At 42.2% G+C, this 27899-nt stretch overlaps 1 protein-coding gene across 1 annotated transcript in view; it reads left to right on the top strand.

The window, feature by feature from the left end:
- Nucleotides 1–27899, top strand: part of LOC118362824 (FERM domain-containing protein 6) — an 81485-nt gene that overhangs the window by 35311 nt on the left and 18275 nt on the right. Inside the window, exons 2-6 of the mRNA XM_035743458.2 lie at nucleotides 15387–15694; nucleotides 20738–20828; nucleotides 25298–25377; nucleotides 25856–25932; nucleotides 27041–27227. Coding sequence (XP_035599351.1) covers nucleotides 15593–15694; nucleotides 20738–20828; nucleotides 25298–25377; nucleotides 25856–25932; nucleotides 27041–27227 — 537 coding nt within the window. The 5' untranslated portion in view covers nucleotides 15387–15592. The remainder of the gene's footprint in view (nucleotides 1–15386; nucleotides 15695–20737; nucleotides 20829–25297; nucleotides 25378–25855; nucleotides 25933–27040; nucleotides 27228–27899) is intronic.

Genomic DNA, 27899 nt, shown 5'->3' with positions numbered 1-27899 from the left:
AAGGGTTCATGCAGATTGTTGTTTGAGAGGTAAATCAAATCATTTCTGTAGCTGTGTTGAGCCCACACGTTCAAGGACCTTTGATAGAAAGGGCAGGTTGGAAATGGGTCTGTAATTGCTTAGGGCAATTAAGGTCGGTGTAATGGAGGCAGTTTTCAGGGAATAAGGCACAGTGCCTGAATTAAGAGAGTCATTTATGATCTTGGTTATAGTTGGTTGGCCTGAGAATGAGGCTGGATTGTATGAGTCCTGAGGGAATAGAGTCCAAGGGGCAAGTAGTTGACAGATGTTGAGGTTGTCCATTTAAAATTTGGTGAAACTGCAGCTGGGAGGCTCTGTATAAAGCAGAGGGGTGGATCCAAAGCATGGTCTAGATTGTATAGTGCAGTAGATGCCCTTGATTTTGGATTGGAAAAATTGTTAAATTGCTCAACAGAGGGGGTAGAGGAGGATTTATCTGGGGGTTGAACAAATTTCGATACAACAGAAAATAGCATCCTGGGTTCCTTAGCATCCTGTTCAGTGCCTTTTTGTAAGCAGTCTGAGGATATGCCAGGGCCTGGGCATGCACCATTAGGTTTGTTATCCTCCATCTTCTCTCCGGTTTGCGCCCAGCAGTTTTCAGAGAACGTACATACTGTACGTGTTAAACCATGGTGCAGAGTGTTTGAATGAGATCTCCCAGGTTTTTAAAGGGGCAATATTGTTAAGAACTGGGCATAGTCCCTGGTTTTCTATTGTTCAACTTCCATTTCAAGTGAGATTGAGTAATTGCACATCAGATAATGTTTCTGGGGGTGAAAGATTTCAGATTCCGGAAGGTTATCAGTCTGTTTTTACAAGGTCCTGGTATTGAGACGGAGGCAGTCATGATAATGGCCTTGCGATCAGATAAGCCCTTGCCCTTGAGGTCAGATTGCTGATGCCCAGTTCCCACTCCAGAACAGCATACTAGATCCATAATGTGCACCCGATAATGTTGGAAAATCACAACAGTCCAGTACAGACAAAAAGTAATCTGCAATTTTGCTATGGGAGTAATCAATGCGTATGTTAAAATCCCCCATGAGAAGAATAGAAGTAGATACAGAGCTTAGCTGAGTGAGTGAGTAGTTCTGCAAGGTCACTTAAAAAAGCAGGAATTTGGTTTAGGAGGGCGATAGACCACAATGAGCATTCAAATGAGGCTGGGTTTTCTATTAGTATTCATTACAGCATGCATAGGGTAATCTGCAGTTATAGGTACTTAGTTTGCGAAAGACATGATTATCATCTCTGTATGTGATCAGTATCTGCTGGGGTATCTTACATGTACTACTAAAGTTAAAAAGCATTGTATTGATGTAAACATGGGCGAGAGAGTTTCCTTCTACCATATTTTTTGCACCAGCCTCAGCACTATTCCTTTTAAATCTATTTCTTACGGCTAAGCGTCCCGATAGCGGGACACCTGTCGACAACATCTGGTGAAATTGGAGGGCGCACAATTCAAATAAATAATCGTAATATTAAACATTTATGAACATACAGTTTCTTATATCGTTTAAAAACTTAAATTCTTGTTAATCTAACTGCATTGCCCGATTTACAGGCTTAACAGCGAAAGCATACCATGCGATTGTTTGAGGACAGCGCCCCACATCAACATATTTTTCAACCAGCACAGGCTTCATAAAATCACAAATAGCAATTCAATAAATCACTTGCTTTTGAAGATCTTCCTCTGTTTGCAATCCCAAGGGTCCCAGCTACAACAGGAATGGTTGTTTTGTTAAATACAATCCTTCTTTAGATCCCAAAAAGTCAGTTTAGTTGGCGCCATCGATTTCAATAATCGACTCGTTCAACATGAGTCCAAAAAGCTACCGCTAAACTTTGTTCAAACAAGTCAAACTACATTTTTATTTAATACACAGGTATCCTAAAATGTAAATAAACTATAATATTTCATATGGAAAGAAGTATGTTCAATAGAAAAATAAAATGAGTAAGCGCGCATTCTCTTCCTCGCGTGACAACAGACTCCAAATTCTTGCTCGTTTTTGAAGAAACAAGCCTGAAACAATGAACAAAGACTATTGACATCTAGTGCAAGCTATAGGAATTGCAATCTGTGAGCTGAAATTACATAGAACCCATAGCTTTCCATTATAAGAACCAGGGAGCTCAACAACAACAAAAAATCCTGTTGGTTTTTCTTTGGATATTCGCCTGCCATACTAATTATGTTTTTGTCTCATACATTATTTTTAACATTTCTACAAACATCAAAGTGTTTTCTATCCAATGCCACCAATTATATGTATATCCTGGCTTTTGGGCCTAAGTAACAGGCAGTTTACTTTGGGCACGTAAGTCAGGCGGAAATGGAGAAAAATAGAGTTCTGAAAATCCCTTTTATAATAAAGCATTGCATTCATTCATATCATCACATTTGAGTAGTGGCATAGGGCATAAGAGAAGAGGCACTTACAATAGTTGCACATTTTTAATAGCCTATGGTCCGGGAAAATGTGGCCTTTTTATAAATGCATTTCATGCCATTCTACTTTTGGCAGAATATTTTTTAATAATGGCAGGCCACTTTGACACTGACACACTGAGAATCAGAGATCAATAAAAACGACCTTGTCTTGAGTCCATCAATATCCTAGGCCTAGGTGTGTGGAGACATATTGTAGGCTACAATATGAGGAGGAAATGATGGTCCTAAATATCCTCTCCAGTTTCACTGACTCACCCAATGATGCACAACTCACCAGCTGGTGATGGCCGATGCACTCGTATCAAAAGCCTATCTCTCTCTCTCTCTCTTTTGTAAAACAATATTTGGTAGTTGATCAAATATTTTGGTAGCCTGCAGCATAGTCTTCTCTTTTCAGTAGGAGCCATTTGCTTTCCATGCTGTGTTTCCCCTCGATTTGTATTTGAAATATTGTGAAAGGCCTGTTTTGTCTGCAGGCAGTTTTTTTCACTGACAGATTTGCCACACCTTCCCGAGTGTTGGCTATTTCTTGTTATTGGGCAACAATCCACTGCTAAAAGAAGCTATTGATCCCCTGTGACTAAATTATAGGCCCTCTCATGTTGTAGTAGGCTATTCTGAATGATTTAATTTGTTTCTGAACAGACAGCAGTAATTCTAGAACTTTGGCAAATGTATCAGGGGTGCTGCATTTCCTTCAGAACCCTTCGTGCGGCTATGATTCTATAAGGAAATAAATGATGAAGTGCAATACTGGAGAGATGAGAGTTGCAGGCTCATGTCTATCAGAGCGGAGAGGGAGAGAGATCCTAGAAAGTGAATCTCATTATAGTTATGTGAGATACTGGCGCGCCTCTTACACAGCCACGGCCACGGGTTGTTCTCAAACATAGGTTGCAATGTTGCGCAAACCATAAACCTGTGCCGGCACAACTCAAATCAACTCTTAGAATATTAGGCATGGGCTGAAAATCTACTTTTTTAGGATAATTAGGATAATTAATGAAGAAGCAACTCAAATGAACTAACAGCATAGTAACTAATATAGACAGATGCAGATCACATATACTACAATCTATTTCATTGTTATATCTATTTGTCTCTCATTCTCAAGTACTCTCTCGCTCTCCTTCTCCCCCTGTTTCAGTGGAGCCCTGCCAGCCAACCAGACCTACTTCAGACTGTATTCAGCTGATTAACCAGAGTGGGCTAGAAGACAGCAGTAAATAAATAGCAAAGTCATAAAGTATTTTTCAAATGGCATAATTGCAAATCATTTTTTGACTGAAAATGGACAGATATAATATTTGACTAAAACATTACACTTTCAAACCTTGCTTACATTTGTATATGATCACAGGTCTCTGTATTATGCATGGAAATACTTGTGAACAGATTTCCCAAATTAAATCACTTGTAGCTGATTTCATGGTGTTTTTAGCTTCTTTTTTTAATGTCTAACAATGAAAATTCCCCCAAATGTGTTAATTATTATTATTTTTCCTCAGAAAACATGTGGTGCCAAATACAACCACCAGCAGGTCAAACTCGGTCTATAGGCTGCCAGTTGGGTAACCCTGCCCTATGTAGTGCACTGTTTTTGACCAGGGTCCATAGGGCACTATGTAGGGAATAGTGTGCCATTTGGGACACAAAGATCATTTCCACTTCTGCCAGTTGTTTAAAAAAAATATATATATATATATTTTAAGATAGAAACTAGGAAGGAGTAGGAATTGGTTTTGGGGGTCCAGAAGCTATTTCTAACCTGAGTGCCAGACTGTTTATGCCACATATCTATTGATGACAGCAATGGAGTTGGCAAAACTAAACAGATCTGGGACCAGCCTAGAGATTTCTGTCCATCCGTACTTTTCCTGTCAGAGATGTCTGTGAGTTAGCATTATGTACTGTATTGCTATAAACCTCTGTGACCATTGACCTACAGTATTTAGTGCATTCGGAAAGTATTCAGACTCCACATTTTGGTATGTTACAGCCGTATTCTAAAATAAATTGTTGAATTTTAATCTAGGCGAAAACAGGGTTGTAGAATTTTTTGCAAATGTATTAAAAATAAAAAACAGATACATTATTTACATAAGTATTCCAACCCTTTGCTATGAGACACGAAATTGAGCTGAGGTGCATCCTGTTTCCATTGATCATCCTTGAGACGTTTCTACAACTTGATTGGCGTCCACCTGTGGTAAAATCAATTTATTGGACATGATTTGGAAAGGCACACACCTATCAATATAAGGTCCCACAGTTGACAGTGCATGGAGAAGGTGGAAAGTTTAAAGTTCCTCGGCATACACATCATGGACAAACTGAAATGGCCCACCCACACAGACAGTATGGTGAAGAAGGCGCAACAGCGCCTCTTCAACCTCAGGAGGCTGAAGAAATTTGGCTTGTCACCTAAAACCCTAACAAACTTTTACAGATGCACAATTGAGAGCATCCTGTCAGGCTGTATCACTGCCTGGTACGTAACTGCACCGCCCACAACTGCAAGGCTCTCCAGAGGGTGGTGCGGTCTGCACAACACATAATACACATAATCCTGGAGGGCAAACTACCTGCCCCCAGGACACCTACAGCACCCGATGTCACAGGAAGGCCAATAAGATCATCAAGGTCAACAACCACCCGAGCCACTGCCTGTTCAGCCCGCATCAAAGCTGGGATCAAGAGACTGAAAAACACTTTATATCTCAAGGCCATCAGACTGTTAAACAGCCATCACTAACACAGAGAGTGACAGACTAGTCACTTTAATAATGCCACTTTAATCATGTTTACATATGTTGCATTACTCATTTCATATGTATATACTGTATTTTATACCATATATTGCATCTTGCCTATGCCACTCTTGTCATTGCTCATCCATATATTTATATGTATATATTCTTATTCCATTCCTTTACTTCGATTTGTGTGTATTAGGTCGTTGTTGTGGAATTGTTAGATTACTTGTTAGATGTTGCTGCACTGTCTGAACTAGAAGCACAAGAATTTCACTACACTCACAGTAACATCTGCTAACCATGTGTATGTGACCAATAAAATTTGATTTGATGTCAGAGCAAAAACCAAGCCATGAGGTTGAAGAAATTGTCCGTAAAGAAACTCGAGACTGGATTGTGTCGAGGCAGAGATCTGGGAAGGGTACCAAAAAATGTCTACAGCATTGAAGGTTCCCAAGAGCACAGTGGCCTCCATCGTCTTAAATGGAAAAAGTTTGGAACACCCAAGACTCTTCCTAGAGCTGGCCGCCTGGCCAAACTGAGCAATCGGGGGAGAAGGGCCTTCGTCAGGGAGGTTACCAAGAACACGATGGTCACTCTGACAGAGCTCCAAAGTTCCTCTGTGGAGGCCTTTATGATAGAGTGGCCAGACGGAGGCCATTCCTCAGTAAAAGGCACATGACAGCCCACTTGGAGTTGCACCTAAAGACTCAAACCATTAGAAACAAGATTCTCTGGTCTGATGAAACCAAGATTGAACCCGTTGGCTTGAATGTCAAACGTCACTTCTGGAGGAAACCTGGCACCATCCCAATGGTGAAGCATGGTGGTGGCAGCATCATGCTGTGGGGATTTATTTCCGTGGCAGGGACTGGGATACTAGTCAGGATCGAGGGAAAGATGAACAGAGAAAAGTACAGAGATCCTTGATGAAAACCACCTCCAGACAGGTCAGGACCTCAGACTGGGATGACTGTTCACCTTCCGACAGGACAACGACCCGAAGCACACAGCCAATACAACGCAGGAGTGGCTTTGGGACTAGTCTCTGAATGTCCTCGAGTGGCCCAGTCAGAGCCCGGACTTGAACCCCATCAAACATCTCTAGAGAGACCTGAAAATAGCTGTGCAGCGAGGCTCCCCATCTAACCTGACAGAGGATAAAAGGATTTGCAGAGAAGAATGGGAGAAACTCCCCAAATTTTAAGATGTACCAAGCTTGCAGCGTCATACCAAAGAAGACTAGAGGCAGAGGCTGTAATCGCTGCCAAAATTCTTCAATAAAGTACTGAGTAAAGGGTCTGAATACCTATGTAAATGTGATATTTAAGTTTTTTTATTTTTAATAAATTAGCAAAATGTTCTAAAAACCTGTTTTGCTTTGTCAGTAAATGGGGTATTGTGTGTAGATTGATGAGGGGGAAAAAAAACAAGTTAATCAATTTTAGAATAAGGCTGCAATGTAACAAAATATGTAATATTTTCTGAATGCACTGACGAGGGATAGTAGAAACATGATGTGCATCCATCATTGCCCACATTCTGGTCTGCCTTTCCCGCTAGCTAGCTCCCCCCCAGTGTTCGTTTGCCTTTAGATCCCTAACATTGCTGTTTGAGTCCTAGTATACCATTCTCTATCGCGTGGAGCTGTAAGGAATTCTAGCAAGTAGCCTTTGTGTGCTGGAGTTGGAGGTATGGAGATGGAGGTGTGTGTGTGTGTGTGTGTGTGTGTGTGTGTGTGTGTGTGTGTGTGTGTGTGTGTGTGTGTGTGTGTGTGTGTGTGTGTGTGTGTGTGTGTGTGTGTGTGTGTGTGTGTGTGTGTGTGTGTGTGTGTGTGTGTGTGTGTGTGTGTGTGTAGGGTTGGGTAGGTTACCTGTCCAAAATTGTAATCAATACACCATTTTTGGGTTACCCAAACTCAGTAATGTAATCTGATTACTTTCAGTTACTTTTATGGGTACTTTCCCCTTAAGAGACATTAGAAGAAGACAAAAATGAATATTACGAATTGAACGACATCTATTACAAGATAAATCAATGTTAGAGTTTACATAGCTGGCCATAAATGGATATTGCATTTTACTTTATGGGTTGGTTATGTAGGCTTATTCTAACCCATTGCTTTCTACGACAGATAATGACAAGATTAGGCTATATCTTTGAATTAAAAACCAAAACGTCTGTCAGATTCAGTCATTCCAATTAATTTAATACCCCTTGATCTGCAAGAATATGACTCGGAAATATAGATTAGCCAAATGGTTTAACCTGAGCATAACCACAAAACTAAGGATTTATTAGCCTACTCTGTTTATGAATTCATGAATGATGATTTAGTTGCCATGGGGGACTGATTGGGCTCATTGCTTCAAAACATGGTTGAAACATAAATGCAATGGCATGCTTTGGAGAACTACCAAAAAATGCTATTTACATGTGAAAAATGTATGCCAGATGCTGCATTTCTTATAGGCCTATTGTTTAAGTTTTTGTTGGTGTCACTGATAACTGATATCTCGATGATTTACAGCTGTTTACAGTAAGTCTATCAAAAGTGGGCGAGTTTGAGCATGTGTCTGTTAGCCCTATGGATATATATTTTTTTTGAAGCAGTACAAATTAGATTGAGAAATAAACTCGTAAAAAATAAACTTGTTTTTGACCGTGTGGAGCACAATACCAGAGAGGAGTCTAGATTTTGTATTCCATAAACTGGGATCCACACTACTATGCAGCTGTTGCAAGAGTGCATTTTTCATTGGCTATCCGCTGGTCACATAAACAATGATGGCTAGGAAGCTTAAACTTCAATTCAAGCATTATTTGATAAAAATACTCATGTACATTTGTGAACAGCCATCCACAACAACCACAATCCGTAAGGCGCAAATAGCTAAATGAGAGAGCAGCAGTGTAATTCACATCAATGCGCTATGTAGATATCAATAGTAAGTTATATCCGGATCGCTCGTAGGCTACACCACTGCTGTCTTCCTTACCTCAAAGCGTTTATTCATGTTGGATAATCAGCAGTCGCACCATAGCTTGGACTGTAGCCTTCAAAAGCATATTCCTGCTTTTCTTCCCGCGATCCATCAAACGCATTTGGTGAGTCATCATAGTGGTCTTTGACTTGGTCAGACTCGCTCAGGCACAACAAACTTCATTTTGCGCCTTTTTTCAATGCTGATTTGAATGTCGTTGAGAAAACAGAAAGTTTTTCACAAACATCCTTTCTGCATTTAAAAGTAATCCTCGAAGTAATCATAAAGTTTTTCAAAAGTAACTTTTTCCATGCTGAAATGTCACTTACCGTAGCTTCTGCCCAGGCTTTCAACAACATTATCTTTCGTTATAATTAGTCCAGTTGTAGCATTCGATTTCATGCCATAGCCCCCTATTTGGTTTGGCAAATAGGGACTGATACCGTCGTATATCAATGTTTTATGGGTACGTAATCACGATAAGACAAAGCTTGACATTATTCTCCCACCCTAGTTCCCTTAATACAAAGTGTTGCATCACAATGGCTCATATGATGAACTGTAAAACTTTTCGCTGTACATTTACAGCATTACACTGGCAGCAGAGTTTCAAGCTAGAGTATATACAAAAATGTTGCTTTACAGCAGGGACGCTGTAAAAGTGTTTACAGTAAGACAAACTATGCAGTATTATGCAATAAAGCATTATACTGTAAATGAGCCTACTGTAATCATTACAGCAATACAGCTATGTTATATAATGACAGTAATGTGCTGGCAACCGTTGTCAGTATAATGCTGTACATTTACAGTAAGCCTATAAAGCATGTTACTGTAATCATTTTTACAGTACCAATAATATCACTGTAATCTTTTTACGGTAATTGTAACAAGCGTTTATTCAAGTTAGATAATCTTTGGATGCCGACAGCAGTCGCACCATTGGAAGACATAGCTTGGACTGTAGCCTACAAAAGCATATTCCTGCTCTTTTCCCGCGATCCATCAAAAGCATTTGATGTGTCATCATAGGGGTCTCTGACTTGTGGTCAGACTCGCTCAGGCGGAACAAACTTAAACTTGCGACCTCGATGACATTACTGAATGTCATTGAGAAACAGAAAGGTGTCCGATTTTTTTTCACGAACATCCTTTCTGAATTTAAAAGTAATCCTAGAAGTAATCTAGTTCTTCAAAAGTATCTGTAATCTGACTACAATATTTTTTGCTGATAACGTAACAGATTAAACAATTTTTTTTGTGGTAGTCCGTTTCTCTCCAACCGTGTGTGTGTGTGTGTGTGTGTGTGTGTGTGTGTGTGTGTGTGTGTGTGTGTGTGTGTGTGTGTGTGTGTGTGTGTGTGTGTGTGTGTGTGTGTGCCAGGAATCAAAGGCCTCCATTGTTGGAATGAGAAGCAGATGTTAGTGTGGAATTCTCCTGACTGCAGCAGTTTTTTAAACGGCTGTGCTTTGAGTGCTCCCTCGCTTTCTTGCTCTCTCACTCTCTCTCTCATTCTCCATCTCATTCTCATTCTATAAATGTATTTAATCTGAAATGTTTCTATTTCTCCAGTCTGGCCTGTTGTGAGTCATTCTCTTTTCCTCTCTCTAATATTTTAGGGGAGATTGGGGTTGAATGGGGCCATTTCTTACATTCAGCATCACTCCGTCAAAGGAAATATAGTATTATTTCTAACAAACATATCTAAATATATTTCAGAATGTTGTGTAACCCTGAATATAATCAGAATTCATATAAACATCACAGTCTTGAAATCATAGCTTGTCCAAAAAAAGTGCTCTTTTGGCACAACTTACCCCGTAGATGGGGTAAGTTATTCATAGGGTCAGGGTACAAGTTGAGGAGCCTACGCATTTGTGTACTGAATGAAATATTACCACTACCTTTTTAAAACCATGTCTATTTTTAATTCCCAAAGACAATTCAACACAATCACTTGCATCTAAGCACCTTTTAGCAAACTTAACATGTGTAAATATTTGTATGAAGATTCAACAACTGAGACATGAACTGAACAAGTTCCACAGACATGTGACTAACAGAAATTTAATAATGTGTCCCTGAACAAAGGGGGGGGGTCAAAATCAAAAGTAACAGGCAGTATCTGGTGTGGCCGCCAGCTGCAGTAAGTACTGCAGTGCATCTCCTCCTCATGGACTACACCCGATTTGCAAGTTCTTGCTGTGAGATGTTACCCCACTCTTCCACCAAGGCACCTGCAAGTTCCCGGATGGCCCTAGCCCTCACCCTCCGATCCAACAGGTCCCAGACGTGCTCAATGGGATTGAATTACGGGCTCTTCGTGTGGTCATGGCAGAACACTGACATTCCTGTTTTGCAGGAAATCACGCACAGAACGAGCAGTATGGCTGGTGGCATTGTCATGCTGGAGGGTCATGTCAGAATGAGCCTGCAGGAAGGGTACCACATGAGGGAGGAGGATGTCTTCCCTGACAACAAGCTCAGTCCGATGATGCTGTGACACACCGCCCCAGACCATGACGGACCCTCCACCCCCAAATCAATCCCACTCCAGAGTACAGGTCTCAGTGTAATGCTCATTCCTTCGACTATAAACGTGAATCCGACCATCACCTCTGGTGAGACAAAACGATGACTCGTCAATGAAGAGCACTTTTTGCCAGTCCTGTCTGGTCCAGCAACGTTGGGTTTGTGCCCATAGGCGACGTTGTTGCCTGTGATGTCTGGTGAGGACCTGCCTTACAACAGGCCTACAAGCCCTCAGTCCAGCATCTCTTAGCCTATGGAGGACAGTCTGAGCACTGATGGAGGGATTATTGATGGCAGTTGTTGCCATCCTGTACCTGTCCGACAGGTGTGATGTTCGGATGTACCGATCCTGTGCAGGTGTTGTTACATGTGGTCTGCCACTGCGAGGATGATCAGCTATCTGTCCAGTCTCCCTGTTGTTCTGTCTTAGGCTTTTCACGGTACGGACATTGCAATTTATTGCCCTGGCTACATCTGCAGTCCTCATGCCTCCTTGCATTATGCCGAAGGCACTTTCACACAGATGAGCAGGGACCCTGGGCATCTTTCTTTTGGTGTCTTTTGGTCTCTTTAGTGTCCTAAGCTTTAGTGTCCTAAGCTTTCATAACTGTGACCATAATTGCCTACCATCTGTAAGCTGTTACTGTTTTAACAAGCGTTCCACATGTGCATGTTCATTAATTGTTTATGGTTCATTGAACTATAGTATGGGAAACAGTGTTAAAACCCTTTACAATGAAAATTGAAGTTATTTGGATTTTTACGAATTATCTTTGAAAGACAGGGTCCTGAAAAAGGGACATTTTTATTATTTATTTTATTTTATATTAGCCCACACAACTACACGGATGCACTTTCATGCCAGGTTTAGGACCTCATCTTGAAGCTTATAGAGACCCCAACTGATGTACTGAACTATCTTTAAATGATTTACTTCGGTATAGATACAAGCATCATGAAACCTCTAACACAGTAAATGATTTTGACTTGGTGAAAATCAGTTTTTGGGACGTAATTTGTTTACCACTGTTTCCATGTGGTTAGTCCTTCACAGACTCCATGAAATGACATTGTAAATATCTTGTCAAATGATTAATTTAGTGTATGGTTTTCTCGAAACAAGGGGTGGCTCAACTTACCCCACTCTCCCATAATGTCTTTCCCACCCCCCATCTCTCACCTCCCCCTGGTTCCAGTCTCTCTCTCTACGTGTTCCAGTGGAGTTTTTGGTCTGGTGCAGCCTCTGTCTTTAGTTCTGGAAAGGTTCACATAGGAGCACCCCACCCCTGTGGTGTTACATTAGATGGGAGGGAGAGACAGAGAGACATACAGACTCAGAGGCATTCTCTAATTCTCTCTCTCACTTTCTGTCTTTCTTTCTGTTTGTATTTCGGGTGGTTTTTCTGTGTCATGAGACTGCCTGCCTCTGAGGCTAGCTTGCCACGTTGACAGAATTTCTCCGTTCCTGCCGCTATCCCGGGCTGAAGGCAGGAAGTGGGTCTATCACTGTCTGGCGGTTGGACTGCTGTGGACACAGCTTTGGTGTTGCATCACTATTCTACTGGGCTGTGGATGAATAGGGGATGGAAGGCAGCAGTAATGTTATTATCCAGGCCTCTCCCTCACACAAAGCCTTCATACCGGGGATGGACGATCCCCAGCCTGGAAGCCAAGTTGAAGCCATGGAAAAAAGGAGCATATCACTGTGGATCCCAGGCTAGATGGAAGAAGAGAGGGGTATCTGTCAAGAGCTAGAATAGTCTATGGAACATTGATGTCTCGTATAGTAGTCATGATGTCTCACTAGACATGACACTATAGGGTCTAAACCATTAGTGATCTGATGACTACTCTCTCACTCAGTCTGACTGCTAAATTACAGTAGGGGAGAGGTGGGGTAAGGTGAACCAAAGGAGTAGGTTGAGCCACCATACACCAAATGAATCCTTTGACCAAATATTTAGGAAGAGGTCATTATTTCATGGAGTCTGTGAAGGAAGAAACCACATGGAAAATTAGGTAAGGAAGTTCAGTAAAAAAAAAAAAAGATTTTCACCAAGTCAAATTAATTTGTGTTAGAGTTTTCATGATGCTTGTATTTAAAAGTAAACCATTTTAAGATTATTTAGACAAATTGCCATCAGTTGGGGTTTCTTTAAGCTTTACAATTAAGTCCTTAACCGAGCATGAAAGTGCATCCTTGTAGCTGTGTGGGCTAATATAGTCAACATGTTTTTCCTTGGGTAAGTTGAGCCAATGGCCAAGCGAACTTTTGGTTACTGGCCCAACACTTACTGCTAGGCTACAGTGTTAAGCATCTGCTTAAAATTCTTAAAATACTAAATGATTGTGATTGTGTTGAATTGTGTTTGGGAAAATAAAGATATATATGGTTTTAAAAAGGTAGTGATATTTAATTCAGTACAAACATTTGTAGGCAGCTTCACTTACCCCATACGTAAGTTGTGCCAAGATGCCACTTTTTTTGGGAGACGAGCTATATTTTAAAAACTGTAATTTTTACATGAATTCTGATTATTTCCAGGGATACACAACATCCTGAAATATATGTAAATGTCTTTGTTAGAAAGAATACTATATTTCCCTTGGCACAGTGATGCTGAATGCAAAAAATGGCTCACCTTGTCCCTCTCTCCCCTATCCCTCCTCACCCCGCCCAACACAGGCATCCTCTTTCACCATTTAGCTCAAGTGTGCTGAGCAGTGTTATTACTAATTTGGGAGTGAGGATTATATTCCTGCCTGAAAGTGTAATGGGATATGATTTCAATAGAGAACAAAACAGAGAAACATCATTTCTAATGATACAGATACATTTATATACACAGTTGGGCACAAAGAAAAATATTTGATTAAATAAGCCATTGATTTTAGTTAACTTAATTATGCAATAGAGGCATACTCTTAATCATAAGAGTAGGAAGAGAGAGGCATAATCTTAATCATAAGAGTAGGAAGAGAGAGGCATAATCTTAATCATAAGAGTAGGAAGAGAGAGGCATAATCTTAATCATAAGAGTAGGAAGAGAGAGGCATAATCTTAATCATAAGAGTAGGAAGAGAGAGGCATAATCTTAATCATAAGAGTAGGAAGAGAGAGGCATAATCTTAATCATAAGAGTAGGAAGAGAGAGGCATAATCTTAATCATAAGAGTAGGAAGAGAGAGGCATAATCTTAATCATAAGAGTAGGAAGAGAGAGGCATAATCTTAATCATAAGAGTAGGAAGAGAAGAGGAAAGACATGATGGATAATCAATCTTATGTTTTAACACTGTTGTTATTCACTCTCTCTCGTGCACTCGCTCTCAGGAGTTTCCCCCCTCATTGTAAAATGTTATCAATCATCCAACTTCGTTTTGTGTGATACTAATCTTGCTTTCCCGTCTTGTTGTGATGAGAGCCTGATACAGCAGAGAGCTGTTAGGTGTGTGGTGTTAGGTGTTAGGTGTGCGTGCGTGCACATGAAATAGATCACCAAGCACAGTTGTGTTATCGCTGCATCGTTGCGCTGAGAAGGGGAATCAGTTAGTTAGTTACACGCCCATCCCCATCTCACTCCCTCCCAGTCACACAATCAACACCACCACATTCCTTCAGTACCTCTCCAGACAGAAACAGGCAAACAGATGTTCAGATGTTACCCAGAAATCACCCAGGGACTACTGTGGCAACATGATGACATTCTCCTGACGTGAGATCGCATATTTTTAAGTCTGTCTTCAGTTGCCTTCAGTTCAATCAATCAAATGTATTTATAAAGCCCTTTTTACATCAGATGTCACAAAGTGCTTATACAGAAACTCAGCCTAAAACCCCAAACAGCAAGCAATTCAGGTGTAGAAGCACAGTGGCTAGGAAAAACTCCCTAGAAAGGCAGGAACCTAGGAAGAAACCTAGAGAGGAACCAGACTCTGAGGGCTGGCTAGTCCTCTTCTGGCTGTGCCGGGTAGAGAGTACATGGCCATTAAGGCCAGATCGTTCTTCAAGATGTTCAAACATTCACAGATGACCAGCAGGATCAACAAATAATCACAGTGGTTGTTGAGGGTGCAACAGCTCAGTACCTCAGGAGTAAATGTCAGTTGTCTTTTTATAGCTGAGCATTCAGAGGTCGAGACAGCAGGTGCGGGTGAGAATGAGAGAGAGAGCAGGTCAAACAGCAGATATGGGAAAAGGTAGGACATCCAGTGAACAGGTCAGGGTTCCATAGCCACAGGCAGAACAGTGGGGGGGCACACAGGACACCAGAGAAGACAGAAGTATTACACCAGATAGGACAAACTGACCCTAGCCCCCAGGCACATAGACTATTGCAGCATAGATACTGAAGACCCCGTACGACGAGGCCAAACAGGGAGGATATAACCCCACTAACTTTGCCAAAGGACAGCCCCCACACCACTACAGGGATATCAACACACCACCAATTTACTACCCTGAGACGAGGCTGGGTATAGCCAACGAAGATCACTCCAGTCTGTCGTCTACAGTATTTCCATGCAGCAGCTCTAATATTATGTCCCCTCCTCTGTCTATCTGTCCTCTACAGTGTGTCCATGCAACAGTACTAATGTGATGTCCCTTCCTCTATCTTGTCCTCTACAGTGTGTGGCCCCGCACTGTGTTCTGGTGCCTCCCATGTCCTGGCCTGCTAAGCCTCGTGTCTCCTCACTGGGCCTGGGCAATAGCTGAACCAGGGCCGCTGCTGGTACTACTGCTGCTGGTACTGGTACCGCTACTTGTACTGGTGGTGGTGGGTGTCCCAACCCGGGGGCCTGGAGGAGCCCTGTCGACCTCCCAGCCACACGAAGATGAACAAACTGACCGGCTTCCACAATAACAAAGCTATGCAGGACCGCCGCTGTGTCTGTGTCTTTCTCCCCAATGACGACACGCTTAACGTCATCGTCAATGTGAGTACCGCGTCTCACCTAGCTCCCTGAAAATGAATGCTCTAACTGTAAGTTGCTCTGGATAAGAGCATCTGATGAACGATTGTAATATAAATATACATGCATATAGGATCTCAGTACTACTCAGGTAAGGTGAGGTGAGACCACTGGTATCAAGAGTGTAGTGGAAATGTTGTCACTAAGTTGGGATTATATTTGTGATTAAGACAAAGTGTATTATCCAAAAGCAAAGGTCAGGAATTTGCAGTAATTGTTGTATTTTACTTTCAAACTGGCAATTCCATTCATCCTTGTATCACAGTGTATCTTATTTAGGGCTGTCGCTGACCTAAAGTCATCTGTTCTTTCGACAAATCGATTGCTCGAAAATGTTAAGCGTGTATCTTTCCATATATAGACACACCCTATGAGTTTTAATCAAATAAACGGTATGCATTGCGCTTGTCTGATGCTTAAAGCTTTGATGAAATAAGACAAATGCCTCACGAGAGCGCCAGAGATCAAGATAACCAGAGCTTTTTTTTTTTACCTGACCCGGCCATCCTCCTCCCGCTCTCGCTGGCTTTCGCAGATTCTGCCATTACTCTCCTGAAGTTGCTGGTAATAGGCTACACGAGGAGTCGGCAATCTTTCTCATGTCGAATGCCAATTTATCTTAACATTTATACCGATCTGCGTGCCAGTCATGGGTTTCATTTGCACATTTTCGTGGAACAGTTTCATTTCATTTATAATAACGTCTTCGTATCTCAAAATCATTGTCATGTGGTTAATCAAAAAATTATATCCAAATCTAGATGAAAATGATACAAACCTAAAAATGAACTTCTATTGCCTTTGCAAACTATGTACAAATATCCTACATAAAGCTAACAAATAAAAAACATTGCAGCCAGGAAGTCGAAAATATCCTGATTTAAAAAAAAATCCCATTGGGCTACACATCAACTATCAACTATTAAGTTGGGTCCAGCCCCAAAGTTAGTGCTAGCGAAAATATTCTAGGCCCTCAGAGTTTAGCCAGTGAGCTCGGGACAGACACAGCTGTGGGCTATTTGCGCAAAGGAGAAAGAAGCCGTGTATGACTTGGGCAGGAGCTCACTGGAGCGAAGTACCAGCAACAAAGCTACCGGCACCTCAAATGTTCTACTGCTTGAGCTCCTGTTCTTCTTATAGAATATTAGCTCAAAAGTATTGTGGAGCTCCTGCACCTAAATATAAACAGTACTACCACCCAAAAATGAGTACCTATTTCCGTCCAAGTCAGCAGTAATAAGCAGTAATCAGGTAGGCCTATCTTTTGGCGTTTCCACTGGATCAAAGCATGACATTTTGCTTTCACACTGAGTGGTTATAGAAAGGGAGAGAGATGGAAGATTTTTCAGGTAGCCTATAGGCCTACTTCTGTGTGTGTGCATCCTTACTCAACATTGACTGGAGCGCTCCAAACAAAAGACAATGACTACATTTACAACTTGTAAAAGGAATGAAATTAACCAAAATCTGTTTGTCACAAGTGTAGCATAGGTTGTGCACTCTGCAAACAATGTGTCCACTCAGGCATGTCAGGGTTGTGCGCTACTGGTGGAGAAGTCAGGTGCAGGAGAGCAGAGAGTTGTGAACAGGCGCACACTTTATTTAGGCAGAGGCAAATAAAACAGACAGACGCCACTGCGTAAAAACCAGCCAAAGGTAAAAGTGCAAGGCGCGAAACAGTCACAAAAATAAGCAAACGATTAACAATTAAACATCCCTCGTGAAATACCACGGAATACAGGGGGAAAACCAGCCTGGCGCGTAACACGAAACACGTAACAAAAACAATTCCACACAAAGACATGGGGGGAACAGAGGAATAAATACATGCAGTGTGATTAGGGAATGTAAACCAGGTGTGCAGGGAACAAGACAAAACAAATGGAACAATGAAAAAATGAAGCGGCGATGGCTAGAAAGCCGGTGACCGCAAAGCGCCACCCGAACAAGGAGAGGAGCCGACTTCGGCGGAAGTCGTGACAAGACAATGCCAACGGAAAGACTGAACGGTAAATGTAGTACTGGTGATATATGTAATTGGGATTGATATACTAACAATCAAACGCAAACAATTCACACAATGAAGTTAAGAAACAATGAATGTGCACGAATTGGCGTGAGGAAATAGTGCATTGTGCATCTTTGTGATTGGTCAATCCGACAGCTGCATTGGCCATGCTGCATTTACGGGGATATGCCCTCAGAAGTCAGGGCATTCATACTTCACAGAGCAGTGTAGAGCTGTTGTCAAGGAAGTGAATTTGTGTTTATACAGGATGCACTGCCCCCAACTACCGTCAACGATCATGTCAATGCGGAGCTATACAGAGCCCTCCGCATTGTTAAAACATTTGGGAGGCGCATGGCGATGCGGTACAGAGCTTGATTTGGCCTCTGGAGGCACACCCTCCATATGGAGCCTCTCCCACATTTATATATATATATATATATATACACACACTGCTCAAAAACAATAAAGGGAACACTTAAACAACACAATGTAACTCCAAGTCAATCACACTTCTGTGAAATCAAACTGTCCACTTAGGAAGCAACACTGATTGACAATACATTTCACATGCTGTTGTGCAAATGGAATAGGCAACAGGTGGAAATTATAGGCAATTGGCAAGACACCCCCAATAAAGGAGTGGTTCTGCAGGTGGTGACCACAGACCACTTCTCAGTTCCTATGCTTCCTGGCTGATGTTTTGGTCACTTTTGAATGCTGGCGGTGCTTTCACTCTAGTGGTAGCATGAGACGGAGACTACAACCCACACAAGTGGCTCAGGTAGTGCAGCTCAACCGGGATGGCAATTCAATACGAGCTGTGGCAAGAAGGTTTGCTGTGTCTGTCAGCGTAGTGTCCAGAGCATGGAGGCGCTACCAGGAGACAGGCCAATACATCAGGAGACGTGGAGGAGGCCGTAGGAGGGCAACAACCCAGCAGCAGGACCGCTACCTCCGCCTTTGTGCAACGAGGAGCTGGAGGAGCACTGCCAGAGCCCTGCAAAATGACCTCCAGCAGGCCACAATTGTGCATGTGTCTGCTCAAACGGTCAAAAACAGACTACATGAGGGTGGAGAACATTATGCTGCCTGCAACATCCTCCAGCATGACCGGTTTGGCGGTGGGTCAGTCATGGTGTGGGGTGGCATTTCTTTGGGGGGCTGCACAGCCCTCCATGTGCTCGCCAGAGGTAGCCTGACTGCCATTAGGTACCGAGATGAGATCTTCAGACCCCTTGTGAGACCATATGCTGGTTGGCCCTAGGTTCCTCCTAATGCAAGACAATGCTAGACCTCATTTGGCTCGAGTGTGTCAGCAGTTCCTGCAAGAGGAAGGCATTGATGCTATGGACTGGCCCACCCGTTCCCCAGACCTGCATCCAATTGAGCACATCTGGGACATCATGTCTCTCTCCATCCACCAACGCCACGTTGCACCACAGACTGTCCAGGAGTTGGCGGATGCTTTAGTCCAGGTCTGGGAGGAGATCCCTCAGGAGACCATCCGTCACCTCATCAGGAGCATGTCCAGGCGTTGTAGGGAGGTCATACAGGCACGTGGAGGCCACATACACTACTGAGTGTCATTTTGACTTGTTTAGTTTTGAGTGTGACTCCAAATCCAGACCTCCGTGGGTTGATAAATTTGATTTCCATTGATCATTTTTGTGTGATTTTGTTGTCAGCACATTCAACTATGTAAAGACAAAAGTATTTAATAAGAATATTTAATTCATTCAGATCTAGGATGTGTTATTTTAGTGTTCCCTTTCTTTTTTTGAGCAGTGTATATACATATATATATGTCTACACTGTCTAAATATATATATGCGTATATATATTACACACTACCGTTCAAAAGTTTGTGGTCACGTAGAAATGTCCTTGTTTTTGGAAGAAAAGCTAAAAACTTTGTCCAATAAAATAACATAAAATTGATCAGAAATACAGTGTAGATATTGTTAATCTTTTAAATGACTATTGTAGCTGGAAATGGCTGATTTTGAATGGAATGGAATATCTACATAGGCGTACAGAGGCCCATTATCAGCAACCATCACTCTTGTGTTCCAATGGCACATGGGGTTAGCTAATCCAAGTTTATAATTTTAAAAGGCTAATTAATCATTAGAAAACCATTTTGCAATTATGTTAGCACAGCTGAAAACTGTTGTTCTGATTAAAGAAGCAATACAACTGTCCTTCTTTACACTAGTTGAGTATCTGGAGCATCAGCATTTGTGGGTTCGATTACAGGCTCAAAATGGCCAGAAAGAAATACCTTTATTCTGAAACCCATCAGTCTATTCTTGTTCTGAGAAATGAAGGCTATTCCATACGAAAAATTGCCAAGAAACTGAAGATCTCGTACAACGCTGTGTACTACACCCTTCACAGAACAGCGCAAACTGGCTCTAATCAGAATAGAAAGAGGAGTGGGAGGCCCCGGTGCACAACTGAGCAAGAGGACATAGAATGTCTAGTTTGAGAAACAGACAAAGTCCTCAACTTGCAGCTTCATTAAATAGTACACACAAAACACCAGTCTCAACGTCAACATTGAAGAGGCGACTCCGGCATGATGGCCTTCTAAGCAGAGTTGCAAAGAAAAAGCTATATCTCAGACTGACCAATAAAAATAAAATATTAAAATTGGCAAAAGAACACAGACACTGGACAGAGGAACTCTGCCTAGAAGGCCAGCATCCCGGAGTCGCCTCTTCACTGATCACTTTGATGTTATTTTAATGGACAGAAATGTTGCTTTTCTTTCAAAAACAAGGACATTTCTAAGTGACCCCAAACTTTTGAAGGTAGTGTATGTGTGTTACTGGCCGACCTAAATGGACTAAAACCATTTAGGTCGGCCAACAGCCTAACGACCAAACAATTGACCAGTTGAATAATTGGGGTCAGACCTAGTCTAAATGCCTCTGATCTCCCCCTGCACATCCTGACATTAAACCTCTTGCTATGTGTTCTCTCTCTCTGCTCAGGTGAAGACTTTGTGCCAGGAGCTGCTCATCCAGGTGTGTGACCTGCTCCGACTGAAGGACTGTCACCTGTTTGGACTCAGTGTCATTCAGAGTAAGAATGGTTTACCGTTGTCACTGTGTGCATGTCTGTCTGTGTGTGTGTTTTCATGTGTCCATCGTCCATGGCTATGTGACATATCTCGCCCAGATCAGCCCATTTGTCTTAAAGTAGCCGCATAGCTTAGTGTGTGTCATATCAAAGGCATGAGCCTTCCTCTGTACAGAAAGGTCCCAATGAGTTACGCCTCAATTCTCCGGAGGTATGCACTTGTGTTCTTCACCCCACACATTTAAAAGCATTGGATTGGTGTGTATACATGGGCTAGTGGGAGTTTCCACCACAGGCGCCGGTGGCACCTTAATTGGGGAAGACGGGCTCTTAGTAATAGCTGGAGCAGAATAAATGGAATGGTATCAAACACCTCAAACCCACGGTTTCCAGGGGTTTGATGCCATTCTCTCCATTCCAGCCATTATTATCAGCCGTCCTCCCCCCAGAAGCCTCCTGTGGTTTCCGTCTGTCTCATACCAGTCCTTTCCTTATAAATCAATTAAGGCAAGTGAACAAGTGCACACTTGGGACAGAAGGATGGATAATTAGAACAGAGAGTTAGACTCTCTGAGGCAGCCTTTGAGCAATCATTATGTCAGACATTCTACTGACGGCTGAACCAGTCCCTCTGGTGTGCGCCTCTCTCTGTCTCTTTCTTTTTCTCTTTATCACTCTCTCTCTCTCTCTCTCTCTCTCTCTCTCTCTCTCTTTTTCTCTCTCTCTCTGTCATCTTAATCTTCTCTGTTAGTCGTACGTGTTATGAGCTGAGCGTTTCCCTGCTGAACCAACAGGTTTGGCTCTTCTTTAAAAGCCATTGGAGTGGAAAAGTCAAGGATCAGAAAAGAAAGGAGGAAAAGGTTTGACAGGCGAGTCTGCCAGTATAGAGACTCTACTGACTCTATGCCCCACAGTACAGATGACAGATGATTAACTGCACATTTCACCAGGCAGACTGACTAGAGAGAGAGAGGGAGGGAGAAAAAGGAATGATGATGACTGGTAAATCAGAGCTTAGCTAACTGACTGGTCTGCTCCCTAGTTGTGCTGGAGAGAGGTGGAGTGGAGTGACAGAGGCATGGGGACGGAGTGATGATTGGTCAGTGCGAGGGACACAGAGGCTGAGGGGGTTGGGGCTGGGGGTGATTGGTAGGGCTGGGGGTCGGGGTATGGGTTAGAGTGGGGGTGGATAGTCACTGTTTGCCTTGTGATTTCATGCTGTTCAGACAAGCAGCTCAGGAATGTCCCTAAATCAGCCCCACTAGACTGGTCAATAGACTTGTCCTGCAGGGCACGTGATTGGCTCATACTGAAGACCTGCAGGCATGCCATTGGCTCAGAGACCTGTCCTGTAGACTTAACATTGGCTCATCTCATCTGGTGGCCATGACTGGCACTGCTGCGATGTGCTTTCCTTTGTAGTTGTTTCCACACTATAAAAATATTACTCTTTGGATCAACCTAAAACCATTGCAGCGTTACAAGTAAATAAGTTAAGTTTTCTTAATTGAAAAAAATAAACTACATTTGTTGAAAATAAATACATGATTCAATGCCAGCTGTTATATTAGATTATTATGAACAACCCTATATTTCAAGTTGCAACTGACTCCTTTCAACAGTCAACTTACTTTTCCCCTTTGATTAAACCTAATAAATAACATAAATACAAACAAATAAATATATATACACAACCCATTTGTTCAATTGGGTTTAAAGCAGTCAAATACATTTCCTGTTAATCAAGATATGAAGTTGGTTCCATAACATGAAATAATGACTCCAAACACCTTCTTTAAGTAAGACTTTCACATTAACTGGTTACAATATTGTAACTAAATGGTGACCATCTCATCAACGAAAACATTTCCAGGCTGTTTAGTATCACAGTACCTACACATATATAATTTAAGATTCCGTGCTGGCAGTGAGCATGTAATCACACGAAAACAGAACACATTACCTGAAAGGACATTCACTCTCACAGGTGGCCAAAAATAACAAATGGAAAGCCACGCCCCAAATAGGCCTAGGGTTAGAGCAAAAACCTGCTGGACGGTAGCTCTCCAAGAACAGGGTTGGAGAGCCCTGTTCTGGAGGCAGCTCTGCAGAGGTCATTAGCTACCACTGCCACAAAGGTATAAAATCTTATTCTTAAACCTAACCTTAAATTAAGACTAAAAAGTATGATTTTTTACAATATAGGCAATTTTGACTTTGCAGCTGGGTTATCTAAGGGGAAATCGCTCAGTGCTGCCTCCTGGACAAGACTCATGACAATAAACATCAACCTGCCATTGCACCCACCGCTATTCAATGTGAATGCGCATGAGATGTGTAAAGCAATTTAGAAGTCATTCAATAAAAAAAATCACATTGATCTGTCAAATTCGTTACTTGATTTCAGACCAATAGAATAGGTTGAACGAACCAAAGTGTAATTTTGGATCATGCCAATCAGAAAAAACACTTCAGATTAACAACAGTGCCATCCCACTTTTTTACAGTGCAATGGTCACCAGTGCAATGGTCACCAACTTGCACCAATTGTGCAAGTTGTTCCACTTAAAAAGATGAGAGAGGCCTGTAATTTTCATCATAGGTACACTTCAACTATGACAGACAAAATGAGAAAAAAAATCCAGAAAATCACATTGTAAGATTTTTAATGAATTTATTTGCAAAATATGGTGGAAAATGAGTATTTGGTCAATAACAAAAGTTTATCTCAATACTTTGTTATATACCCTTTGTTGGCAATGACAGAGGTCAAACATTTTCTGTAAGTCTTCACAAGGTTTTCACACACTGTTTCTGGTATTTTGGCCCATTCTTCCATGCAGATCTCTTCCAGAGCAGTGATGTTTTGGGGCTGTTGCTGGGCAACACGGACTTTCAACTCCCTCCAAAGATTTTCTATGGGGCTGAGATCTGGAGACTGGCTAGGCCACTCCAGGACCTTGAAATGCTTCTTACGAAGCCACTCCTTTGTTGCCCGAGCAGTGTGTTTGGGATCATTGTCATGCTGAAAGACCCTGCCACGTTTCATCTTCAATACCCTTGCTGATGGAAGGAGGTTTTCACTCAAAATATCACGATCCATGGCCCCATTCATTCTTTCCGTTTTCATCAGTCGTCCTGGTCCCTTTGCAGAAAAATAGCCCCAAAGCATGATGTTTCCACCCCCATGCTTCACAGTAGGTATGGTGTTCTTTGGATGCAACTCAGCATTCTTTGTTCTCCAAACATGACGAGTTGAGTTTTTCCCAAAAAGTTATATTTTGGTTTCATCTGACCATATGACATTCTCCCAATCTTCTTCTGGATCATCCAAATGCTCTCTAGCAAACTTCAGACAGGCCTGGACATGTACTGGGGACATGTCTGGCACTGCAGTCCCTGGCGACGTAGTGTGTTACTGGTGGTAGGCTTTGTTACTTTGGTCCCAGCTCTCTGCAGGTCATTCACTAGGCCCCCCCGTGTGGTTCTGGGATTTTTGCTCACCGTTCTTGTGATCATTTTGACCCCACGGGGTGAGATCTTGCGTGGAGCCCCAGATCGAGGGAGATTATCAGTGGTATTGTATGTCTTCCATTTCCTAATAACTGCTCCCACAGTTGATTTCTTCAAACCAAGAAGATTACCTATTGCAGCCTGGTGCAGGTCTACAATTTCGTTTCTGGTGTCCTTTGACAGCTCTTTGGTCTTGGCCATAGTGGAGTTTGGAGTGTGACTGTTTGAGGTTGTGGACAGGTGTCTTTCATACTGATAACAAGTTCAAACAGGTGCCATTAATACAGGTAACGAGTGGAGGACAGAGGAGCCTCTTAAAGAAGAAGTTACAGGTCTGTGAGAGCCAGAAATCTTGCTTGTTTGTAGGTGACCAAATACTTATTTTCCACCCTAATTTGCAAATAAATTCATAAAAAATCCTACAATGTGATTTTCTGGATTTTTTCTACTCATTCTGTCTGTCATAGTTGAAGTGTACCTATGATGAAAATTACAGACCTCTCTCATCTTTTTAAGTGGGAGAACTTGCACAATTGGTGGCTGACTAAATACTTTTTTGCCACACTGTATATATAAAGTAAATCTTATTTATCTATCTCTGTGATATCTCCATCTAACCCTTCTCTGTGTCATCAAAAGCAACTTAGACTAATCTTGGGCTATGATCGAAAACATCAAAACCATGATGTATTATGGTTTGCCGATACGTACAATATCTATCCAGGTGTTGTAAGATCTGGCATGGGTCAACAACACCTGGGCAGAGGAACGAACCCATTGTTAGACGTTACAGTCCACTGCCAACGGACTGATCTACAAATTACCTTGCATCATACTCACTACTCATTATTTTTTATAGATTAGTCAATCGCAATTTACGCACAATGCATTGCATATTTAATGCTCTCTAACACAGCGCTTTCTGTATGTAACTCTGGTTTGTTTGTTTCCCCCTCCAGACAATGAGCATATCTACATGGAGCTGGGCCAGAAGCTGTCCAAGTACTGTCCCAAGGAGTGGAAGAGAGAGGCAAGCAAGGTGAGTCAATCTACAGCAGTGGTTCCCAACCAGGGATACTAGGACCCCTGGGGATACTTGGACTTGAGAATGCACACTTCAGGGGTACTCCGGGCAGAGCAAAAATCAGTTTGTGGTACAGTAACCAAAAAGGTTGTAAACCACTGGTCTACAGTACAAGACAACAGTAATATCTCTCTAGAGACGTGGAATATGGCTTGCAAGATTAGCCCTTTAGAAAAGAAAAGGAAAAGCCGCACACTAAGTGCTCCGATGCAATAATTGATTTAACCAACATTTGACAGCTAAGCTGTCTTCATTAGGGTTTCAAGGTTTCCAAGATTAACGCAACAGACAGAGTACAATTAAATTTGATGTCAGCAACTGCTTTTGATTTCACTGTCAGGATGATAGTTTTGATATTGTATTGATAGAATGAATACACTGTCTTGATGGTTGGATTTGCTCGAAAATAACCAAGGTATCTTGATGTTTTCAGGGCATCGACCAGTTTGGGCCTCCCATGATTATCCACTTCAGGGCTCAGTATTACGTTGAGAATGGGAGATTAATAAGGCAAGTAATCCCACAGAGATCCTAGAAATGACTATTAGCAATAGAAATGTACTATTTGATTCTGATAGATGCTGAGACGACAGCACGAATAGAGTGAAGACCTAGGCCGGGATTCAATCCAAGACTGCTGTAGCAGGGCTTGTCATTTAAAGGTCATTTCCGATTGAGCCGACATCTGCAGAGTTCACCGTGAATGCCATCTCATTTAAACAGCTCTCTACGGATTGAATCCCAGCCCTAGTATGCTGGGCTGTGTCTCTAAAGGTTGTTATCAGTGACCATTCAGCCAGGTACTACTGGCACCGAGTACCTCCACTACTGTAGTATATAAATAGTAGTACTAATATAATGTCCATTATGTTGCACCCCACAGTGACTGTTCCGCCAGGTATTGCTACTACTTTAATACAGTATCAAGATCAGTAACATAATATTCTCTCTCCTCCCCTTTAGTGACTGCTCTGCTAGGTGCTAGAGCCGCTGCTAGGTGCTAGAGCCTCTGCTAGGTGCTAGAGCCTCTGCTAGGTACTAGAGCCTTTGCTAGGTACTAGAGCCTCTGCTAGGTACTAGAGCCTCTGCTAGGTACTAGAGCCTTTGCTAGGTACTAGAGCCTCTGCTAGGTACTAGAGCCTCTGCTAGGTACTAGAGCCTCTGCTAGGTACTAGAGCCTTTGCTAGGTACTAGAGCCTCTGCTAGGTACTAGAGCTGGGCAATATGGATGAAAATCCACATTGCAATAAATTGCCTGAGTTGATGCAATAACAATAAATAGAACAATAAGTTTATAACATGAATGTGCGCCACAGCTTTACTTTAAAAAAAAATGTATTTTATGATCCTTTAAAATACTACTACTAGTTAGATGGTTGTAGCCATCAATTGTCCCTTCATCCATTTATCTTGTTTCAAACTTTACCTTTCTCTAGTATATCAGCAAAATGCCTGCGATAAGTGATCGGTATAGTCGGTGTCGATAATTTTCGCGTTTATGGTCCCAGGTTTACCAGGTACTACTACTGGCACCTGGTACTACTACTACGTTAGTTATGTAGATCTACTACTACATAGCCATATGTGTCTAAAGGTTATTCTCCTCTCTCCCCCATAGTGACCGCTCGGCCAGGTACTACTACTACTGGCACCTGAGGAAGCAGGTGTTGCTGTCTCAGTGTATCCAGAGAGAGGAGGCTTACTTTCTGCTGGCAGCCTTCGCCCTCCAAGCCGATATGGGCAACTTCAAACGCAACAAGCACTTTGGGAAGTACTTTGAACCTGAGGCCTACTTCCCCCCATGGGTGAGTAGATCTAACCTTTTAACCCAGTGGTATTCGTAGTCGGGGTCGCGACCCTGAGGGAACTGCAGTGTTGTCGCCAAAATAAAATGAAAGATAATTAGAACAATTCAATTTTATTGATCAAGTGTGTTTATTGGTTTCTTTTTATTTTGATGAGATGAAAATGCAAAGAATTTTCCGGTTATTTGTTGATGTAAAAATCGAAATGTGCCGAATTTAAGGTTGTGTCATTAGATTTGGGGTGCGGTGGCGTCGCAATAAATTATACTGGAAATAATGGGGCCTGCGCTGAAAAAGTTTGAATACCACTGTTCTAACCTAACTGGTACCACGTGGTTTCCCAGGCAGTATTCAGACCGTCCCAATTCACTCTCCCCCCTTCCCCTTCCCCTTCCCCTTGGCTGGATAGGTATAATCAGAGTAGTGGTGAAGTATCCAACATATTGCTACAGATCTGCAAACATGGAAGGGTTAGGGCCAAGAGGAAGGAGTAGGGTGCGAATTAGGACAAACTGAGTGTAGTCTAACACACAGCCCAAATGTAGGTCTGTAGCCTGTTTTATTAATCACTGTGCTCCAACACTTTGACACGCTCCCTCATTGGAGCATGCTGGGATAGCTGGATCTAGAACACTAGTTTTATGTTGGTCCCTGGAAGTGGCACGCAGCACG

Source organism: Oncorhynchus keta, chromosome 29 (genome assembly GCF_023373465.1).
Source record: "Oncorhynchus keta strain PuntledgeMale-10-30-2019 chromosome 29, Oket_V2, whole genome shotgun sequence".
NCBI classification, from domain to species: domain Eukaryota; kingdom Metazoa; phylum Chordata; class Actinopteri; order Salmoniformes; family Salmonidae; genus Oncorhynchus; species Oncorhynchus keta.
This window is presented reverse-complemented; position numbering and strand designations above follow the sequence as displayed.